The sequence below is a fragment of the Pituophis catenifer genome, unplaced genomic scaffold (genome assembly GCF_029215685.1).
Source record: "Pituophis catenifer annectens isolate HBS135680 unplaced genomic scaffold, rPitCat1.0.hap2 SCAF_4, whole genome shotgun sequence".
Classification (NCBI taxonomy): domain Eukaryota; kingdom Metazoa; phylum Chordata; class Lepidosauria; order Squamata; family Colubridae; genus Pituophis; species Pituophis catenifer.
Genome location: NW_027256884.1, coordinates 66,800,802 through 66,810,322, shown reverse-complemented (window position 1 = coordinate 66,810,322; position 9,521 = coordinate 66,800,802). Strand labels below are relative to the sequence as shown.

General features: G+C 39.9%; 1 protein-coding gene across 1 annotated transcript in view; it reads right to left on the bottom strand.

Moving 5' to 3' along the window:
• Positions 1-545: 545 nt before the first annotated feature.
• Positions 546-9,521, bottom strand: part of OTC (ornithine transcarbamylase) — a 61,938-nt gene continuing 52,962 nt past the window's right edge. The window contains exons 9-10 of the mRNA XM_070943420.1: positions 2,199-2,336; positions 546-605 (exon numbers count right to left, since the gene is read on the bottom strand). Of these exons, the coding sequence (XP_070799521.1) occupies positions 546-605; positions 2,199-2,336 (198 nt within the window). The remainder of the gene's footprint in view (positions 606-2,198; positions 2,337-9,521) is intronic.

Below are 9,521 nucleotides of genomic sequence, written 5' to 3'. Positions count from 1 at the left end.
TTGTGGCAACTATAAGGCAGCAAAAGATGGCTTCAGTCAGGTTCACTTCAGAGTTGACAAAAGAGCTTAGATTTTTTTCCAATTGTATCTGAAATGCATGTATTTTTTTCTTTTTCTCTCACTCCCCAACCCTCTCCTCACAGTGCACAGGGACATATCTGGTCATGTTTTCCAAGATCAGTAGAAAAAGAATAAAGCTTTTGAGAAAACTGCAGTGATTTTTACAATAATGATTCCAGGACATGTTTATGAGATCACTTCTACAATGTGAAAACAATTGTTTGGATTTTGAAATGATCCATTTGCTGAAATACTAAATATATGGGAATCTAATCAAAATACAGACCACAGAAGAAGTAGGCAATAGAAAAATGTGCAGCTGCAATGTTTAAATAAAAGAACAGATACACTGTGAAAATATAACATGTTGTTATATATTGTTAAATAATTATCACTGATTTGATCTTGCTTTTCAATGAAAAAGTTCCTTTATAAAGCAAATTATTTTGCTGTAAAGAATATTTTCCTTGGCAGAAACCTCAAAATCAAAATGTAGGCATTTGTAGCTGTGGTGAATAATCTGTCAGCAGGGAAACCATGACAGCCTAGAAGAGAGAATTAATACAATTACACTAGGAAAAAATATTACATATATAGTGTGGGTTTAGTTTGTTAAATTAATAACCAATAAAATAAATTGGATATAGAATGGGTCATGACTAATTCAGTCCATAATCTTCACGGGTACCAAAATCCAACTCAATGTTTGCAGACAGCATTGGAAGTATCAGTAAAATGATAATAAAGTAGAACATATATGCAGTGTCCTTTTATATCAATATTAGTAAGTCAATGCATAAAAACATTGTTGAACAAGACTAAAGTTGGATCTAGTCCAGTATCCCATTTTCCCAAAAGGCTAAGTAGATATACAAGGGAATAAAAGCTTTTCCTATTACAGCTTGCTGGCAAATGGAGTTCAAAGGTTTGCCACTTGTAATCTTGTAGGTATCTTATAAACATCACTGTAGCCAATGATAGCCTTATCAGCAAGAAATTTGTTTAACTCTGTAGAATGAGTTAGTTAGTTAATGAGCATCACCTGCTTTTGTGGTGATTGATTTGCTTATCTTAAAATATATATTTGGCAGCAGAGAACAAGAATCTAGAAAAAACAATATAGAGAAAAGTACAATTAACCCCATAATAATAATAACTTATCCACTCTGGGTCACATAACAAAGGGAGAAGGGAGGGGTGGCCTCAGAATGGAAGAGTCAGTGATCTCCTATAAAGATACATTGGGAGATTTTAAAGAGATTTTTTTAAAAAATATTCTGTCAGCTCATGTAATTGATGCTAGCAACTGTCTCAACTTGGGGGTGCTGCCTTCTAAATAACCCTAATCACAGTTCCTGCCTCCATGTTGACAATCATAAATTTGTAGGAGGTAGTTCATTCAAACTTAACCAATTATCCATTCATCAACAAGTGTGTCTAATACATAATAACAAGACTACATCCATCAAAACTTCCTTGCCTTGTCTTGTTCTTATTTTTAATACTCAGCCCTGCCTCTCCTTCCCACCCATATTAGTGAAACTAGTACTGGAAAAGCCCATTTCTGCCATTTTTGCAATTAAGCAACTGAAGACGATTTAGTCAAGGCTAAAAATTATTACTACTGCAGGCCTCAATTTAATATATATTGGATAGTTGGTGTCATTCCAACTATCAAAAAGAAAAATAGAATACAAGTAGTACTTGACTTACCACAATTGATCCCAAAATTTCTTTTACTAAATGAGACATTTGTTAAGTGAATTTTGCCCCATTTTACAACCTTTCTTGCCACAGTTGTTAAGTGAATCTCTGCAGTTAAGTTAGTAAATCGTTGTTAAGTGAATCTAGTTTCCACATTGACTTTGCTTGTCAGAAAGTAGCAAAAGATGATTATATGATCCCAGGACACAGCAACTGTCATAAATATGAATCAGTTACCAAGCATCTAATTTTGATCACATGACCATGGGAATGCTGCCATGGTCATAAGTATGAAAAATGATCATAAGTCACTTTTTTCAGTGCCATTGTAACTTCAATCACTCACTAAATGAACTGTTGTAAGGACTACCTGTAAAACTCCCATCACTTAGAGAACAGAATTGCTCACATCTAAGTGATTATAATGTCCATACCATAATAGTCCATTTCCTGTTTTCAGCCTCTTGAAAAACCAGTGACTTTGGAGAATAAAATACTTCATCGTTAACTTCTTCTGGCTTTCTGGGTAAGCAGTGTAAGAAAGTCCAATCAGAAGCAGCCTCTTGCACAGTCTAAATATTCAGAAGAAATACATATACTTCAATCTCATTAGTAAGTAATGTTGCAATAGAAAGGAAAAACAACTTTGTTTTTATGCATCTCACTAAGAAAGTGTTATATGTAGTTTATAGTCTCTCTCCCCCCCTCCTATCAGTGACATGGGCAGCATATTATATATTATATATATGCGTATGTGTGTGTGTCTATGTATCTGTGTGTGTGTGTGTGTATGTATCTCTCTCTCTCGCTCTCTCTCTCTCTCTGTGTGTGTGTGTGTGTGTGTGTGTGTGTGTGTGTTTTCTGAGGTTTTCGGGGGTGTTTGTATGTAGGTCTTTGGTTATTCGGGTTTTCTCACACCACCACCCAGCACAGATCAACTCCGTAGCCAAGACACTCATCTCCAGAACAAAATGCTTAGCTGACGAACAACATCTAAAAACCAAACTACATACTCTCACTAATGTACTAACATCCAACGGATTCCAAAGAGAAAAGATTACCAACCTAATCCAAAAAGAAACCCCCACCAAAATCCAAGACAGAGAACAAGAAAACGGAAAAGCACTCCTCCCATACATAAAAGGCACCACAGACAGAATCAGCAAGATCCTCCACAAACACAACATCAAGACAGCATTCTGCACAAACTGAAAAATATCCACCATCCTAAGAAACTCCAAAGACAAAATTAAGTTAGAAAATCAAGGAGTATATGAAATCCCATGCACTGCCTGCCCCACCACATACATCGGACAAACCAACAGAAGAATAAGTGCACGCATTGAAGAACACAAGAACTCAGTCAGAAAAGAGGAACCAACTTCTTCCCTGGTCCAACACCTTAAAGCCAAAGGACATGATATTGACTTTAAAAAGACCAGAACTATCGCCAAAACTGAACACTTTAACAACAGAATAATCAGAGAAGCCATCGAGATAGAAAAACGCCCACACAGCATGAATAAACGAGATGATACCTTCCGCCTACCAGCCATTTGGAAACCTGCCCTCATTGACAAACGAGTCCCTAACACAAAGAATGACACCAGACCCACACTCACGAAAACCACACAGGATGTCACCACCACACATCCACGCAAAAAGCAAACCCACACCGATGAGGCATGACCACAAATCAGAAACCAGACCACAGCTGCATCATTAGCCACTTTAAACCCCTCCAATCCATACATGAAGCAAACTGACACCCACCATGAAGATGTGGCACGACCACGAACGCGAAGCCAAACAACAGCAACACAGCTCACCAGCTCAAATCCCCCTGCAACTCAGACTAACCCAAGCACAACCAAGCCCCCACCCAAACAGAACACATCCCCATCCAATCAGAGCACAGCCAACCCCCCCATCCAATCAGAGCACAGCCAAGCCCCCAACCAATCAGAACACACCTCCACCCAATCAGAACACAGCCAAACTCCCACCCAATCAGTTCACACCCCCACTGGCAGTTAAAAGGAAGAAACAGCTGCGATCACACATTGCTCCTAGAAGCACGAAGCTGAAGACATCAGCCTGAAGATGACGAATGGGACTTCGTCGAAACGTTGCCAAGACACTTCCAATTTTACGTGGGAAAAAACCCGAATAACCAAAGACCTACATACAAACACCCACAAATATATATATATATATATATACATACACACACACACACACACACACACACACACACACACACATATATATCACCAATAAGGCAACTCTTATATCAAGATATCTCTTATAAGTTGGCAGTTGGAAAGGACGTACAACTTACCATATTTATTAAAACTGGAAATTATTGATAACTACAGCATGATCGTGATAGTGTATATAAGGCTGCACAGTGCTTCAAATTTAAAGGTAAAAACTTGTTTCATTGTGTTAGCACCTGTTTTTTTAAAAAAAGCTGCATTTTTCCACAAGATTGCAGAGTTGCTCTTTCTAGCTACCGAACCAACCTATAAAAAGGTGGGTTTGGTTTAAAGAATTGTAAAAAAAGGTACTGCATTCTTCCCCTTAAGCATTATAAACTACTTTTTAGCCTGTGTAGACCTGAAGTGCTATGCAACACTATATTGTACACTATATTTTACTATATTGTATGCTTTAAATTAAATATAAATAATCTGGTATTTTTGTCTTTCAGTTAAAGTAAGTTCCTTATTCTATGCTATTGAATTGCATGTGAAACAGTGGTTGATAGTAAACAAAGCACAAATATCCAGTGGTGGGATTCAAATAATTTAACAACTGGTTCTCTGGCCTAATGACCGGTTGGGTAGGTGTGGCTGGATGGTCATGTGACTGGGTGAGCATGGCCGACTCAATGTCACTCACGTCGAGGGGCACCTCAGCTCTCCTTGCCCCTCCCCTCCCAGCCACTCCCTGGTGCCTCGCCACCTTGCCTCTCGCCTCGCCACCCAGCTTCCCAACTGCTCACCTAAACTTTGCCTAGCCTCTGGCCTGCTTGCCTGGCCTTTCAGCCACCTACTTGCAGCTCTGGCGGCTGGGAAGCCAAGTGAGTGGATGGCCGGGAGTTGCAATGTTACAATGGACATCCCCGACCTATTTATGACCCATTTTTGGAGTTACAACAGCTGTACAACCCTCCTTGCAATCATATGATTGAATTTGGATGTTTGCTAATCAGCTCACCTTTGCACCTTTTTGCAATATCCCGTGGTCACAAGACCACTACTTGTGACTTTTTTTTTGCCAATTTCTACTGAAAAGCTGCCTATAGGGATAAATTGATTCATTTAAATGACTGACAATTGCTTAATGACTGTTGTAAAAAAAAACCAGCAATAACCTCAAATCCAGTCACATACCTCAATTTGTGACCACGACTTACAACCAGATTAAATTATAGTCGTAATTCAAGGACTATCAGCAAAGTGTTCCAAGAAGCTTCATTTCTCATGCATAGCCACTTTTGATTAGGAATTAAAAGTCAATATTAATTAAAATTAATATTATGCTAAAGATTAAAATTAAAGGCCCTACCTAACTATATGAAAAGGCACATCTATTTTCCCAGGCTACTGTCTGAAGAGCACAGACAGTGGTTTCCTGGGAAGACGGATGTTTATCTACTCAAATATAAATGACAAATTCTCAATCAGTACAATATTTAAAAGACTGAAACTATAAAATAAGAGACAGTAAAAATGTTGTATTGTGCACATTATGAAATACACAAAGCTACCTGCTCCCTTTTCTAATTTTCATGGTATAAACATTTTATTATGGAGAAATAACCTACTTAATAGAAAGAAGTGGAAAGTGAACAACCTGAAAAAACCTATACAAATAATAGTCAGTTAACACCAGTGCTGTACAAACTGTTTCCTTCAAAGCCCAACTGAAACGAGTTGCTTTGCAAAATATGAAATGTCCATTACTAAACAACATCTCATCAAGGCAGTGGTGAAATCTAAATTTCTTTCCTACCAGTTCTGTGGGCGTGGCTTGATGGGTGTGACTTGGTGGGGTCATGTCACTGGGTGGGCATGGCCAGTGGTGGGATTCTGCCGGTTCTAGGGGGTTCGGCCGAACCCTTTGTTAAATTGCTGGCTCGCTCCGCCCCTTGCCCCGCCCCTCCGCACTACTATTTATTGCCAATAAATGGGGCGAGCGAGCCAGCAATTTAACAAACGGTTCGGTGTTTTTTTGTAATTTATTGGCCCCGCAGCACACCAAACCGTTTGTTAAATTGCTGGCTCGCCCGCCCCTCGCCGCCTCCCACCCGCGCGGCGCCAGCCTACCGTAGCCAGGGGTAGGCAATTGTGGCTCTTTTACAACCTGTGGACTTCAACTTCCAGAATTCCTGAGACAGCTTGGCTGTCTCAGGAATTCTGGGAGTTGAAGGCCACAGGTTGTAAAAGAGCCACAATTGCCCACCCCTTCCCTAGCCTGAGTTCCACTGCCTGGGATCCACATGGGCTGCCACGTGGTTCCCCACCGGCTCCGGATGCAAGAGAGCAGGATGGAGAAAGCAGCTTCCACGCCTTCACTCACCCTCACTCTCTGCTCTGTTGGATCGCCGGCCGTTAGCTTATCCCGCCCACTCCCAATCTATTGCTGCCTCCGGAGTCCCAGCTGATGGCTAGAGGAAAAAAACTGTTCAAATTCTTGCTGCAGGGCTTCAAAGGGCCGCCCTATAGCCAGTGGTGGGATTCTGCTGGTTTTAGGAACTGAACCATTTGTTAAATTGCTGGCTTGCCCCGCCCCTCTGCACCACTATTTATTGCCAATAAATAGTGGTGGGCGAGGGACGGGCGAGCCAGCAATTTAACAAATGGTTCGGTGTTTTTTTGTAATTTTATTGGCCCGCGGAGCTTCACCATAGGCTAGTTAGCCCTTGCTTAGATCGGCTCCCGAGTCTCAGCTGATTTGTCTCAACTGTTTTGCTCAGGGCTCTGCTGCTTGCTGGAGCAATTTTTTTTCCCCCAGCTATCCTGAAAAACGAAACTGAAACTGCTTTGCTGTTGCTGCAAGGTTGGATAATTAGGCAGGCAGATTTCTTTTCTTTTTCCTCACCAAAAAAGGTAGGTGCAAACAATGGGAAATTTAGGGAAAAAGAGGAGAGTTCAAGATTTTAAAACACAAAAGAAAAAAAGCTCTATTTAACTAGGGAATTGTAATAATTGAGATACTATTAATTGTATATTTCTGAAAGCAGAAATGGTTAAGTTGTGGTTTGGAGGAATATATGGGAGAAATTATTTGGTTTATTATTATTGGTAAATATAATTAATTGATTTGTAAGAAATTGGATTGCATGGAAATAATTGGAATATTCATGTTCATATTGATTAATATACAAAAAAGGTAGTTATATAACTAATTGATTTATATTAAAATGTTGAATTTATATTAAACAACTGTAATATTACATAATTAACCAATGTGAGGATGGATATAAAAATAGATGACAATGGGAAGGGGTATAATATAGAATAGAAGGGAAAAATTGAATTTGATTAAGATTGGAGATGAGGATGAAGGGTAATATTGGTTTTTTACAAAAATAGATGAGGAATAAATATGGCAAAAAGAAAATATAGAAATTGTAAAATTAATTGAAATGACTAAACACTGTTTAAATTTGTGAACCGGCCAAATACTCTGTTCAAAGAAAATACATTGTTTGTATGTGTGTTTTTAATTATTGTTATTTATTCATATTTGTTCTCTTTTATTCTTTAAAGTTTAACAATTCATTCTTTTATCTTAATATCTTTATATTTGTTTGGGGTTGGCTTTCTTCCCTTTCATCTTTTTTATTGTACAGCAATCTTTCTCCTCAAACCTACCACCTCTCTCTTTTCTTTCCTTCTTACTTTCTCTTCCTCCCCCTCTTCTTCTCCTCCCTACTTCTTCTTCTCCTCCCTACTTCTTCTTCCTTTCTCCTTCTCCTCTCTTCCTCCCTCTCTTACCCTCCCTCCTACTCTAATTTCCCTTCCCTTCCTTCATCCCTCTCTATTGTTGTATCCTTTTATGCATATGGACTACTCAGAGGGCTGAAAAAGTTATTTCTGACTGGTCCTCGCACTTTTGACCAGTCCTCGAACTTACGACTGTCCTCATATTTTACGTTTTTGCCCTATCTTGTCCCCAATTGTGAAGAGAAGCAGTTGTGAAATGAGTGACACGGTTGTTAAGAATGCTACAATGGGCATAAATGATGACCAGTCATAAGTGCGAAGACTGGTCAAAAGTGCGAGGACCTGTCAGAAATGACTTTTTTTCAGCCCTCTGAGTAGTCCCTATGCACATAGCCACGCCCACCCGGTCACATGACCAGCTAGCCACGCCTACACAGTCACGGGACCAGCTAGCCACGCCCACCCAGTCACATGATTGCCAAGCCACACCCCCAACTAAGCCACGCCCACAGAACCTGTTGTTAAAAAAATTGAATCCCACCACTGGGCGTGGCTATATAACCATGTGACTGGGGCATCAAAAGACAGAAACTCACTGTCAGATGCAAATGCCTTATTCTCTAATGTGTAAATAGTATATGAATGGGGTATCAGGGGTTAACTTATTCTTCACTTCTTAATGTATTCATAATTCACCACTCCCACTTATAGCTCCACCCATTGTATATATAAGGAGCCACCTACACCCTTTTCCTTGCTTCTATCTGTGAATATTCGGTGAATATAGAATGCCTATTGTAAATAAAAGGAAGTATATTTAAACCTTTAACTCTCACTAATTTTATTGAGTCTGATCCTGAAAATATTGCAACAAGCTGGTAGCAGAGGATGGTTAATTGACTCAATAAAAAACTTAAAAAATGTCTAAGAAAGATAGGCCCAACACCAGGGCCTACAGCAAAGAAATGGAAACAGAACAAGAAATAATCAATGAATACACAAACGCAATTTCGAGAGAATCCGAAGAATACACCACTGAAGACGAAGAAATAATAGACGAAAATGATGACCAGGAGGAAATCGAAATAGAGAATAACGAACTCAGGTCAGAGATATTAAAACTATTAAAAAGCCAGAAGAATGATGAAAGCCTCATCGCGAACCTCCAAGAAATGCTGAAGAACAGCGAAGCAGCGAGAGAGAAAAACATCACTAATGAGAAGTCTGAAGAACCAAAAATAGTGAGTGATATGACTGCAGAGAAAGTCATTACGAAGAAGAAAAACAGTGATCCCGCGCGAAATTTTGAATGGCAGCCATCTTGGTTTCAACAGGCCTCCAAGGTGAGCGAAGCAGAGCCAATCAAAATGCTCAATTCAAAATTTCTGGCGCGAAAAACGTTATCAGACAACGAAAATGAAAAAGAAGATTCGAACTCCTCAGAAGAATCAGAATCAGAAAGTGAAGATGACTCAACAAAATCCCAAATAAAATCAGCAATGAAAACACTTTTTGCTGCATTTGGGCCAAAACTAAAAATTACCAAAGAGCCACCGAAGAAGCGAGCGAGCAAGCCGATACCTCAAGACCTGCCCGCTCCCATCCTGACTTCAAAAGCGACGACGCCCGAACCCAGAGAGCCTTGTCGATTCCGCCTACACCACAGACCGAAGCAAGTGCCAACGCCCCCAAAAGAAAAAGAAGAGCAGCCGCCGTCGTCAGAACTCCCAAGGTCGAACCAGAGACCGACTCGTCTGAAGCAGAGCAGAGCGAGCGAGCCGCAATGGAGAGAACCTTCCA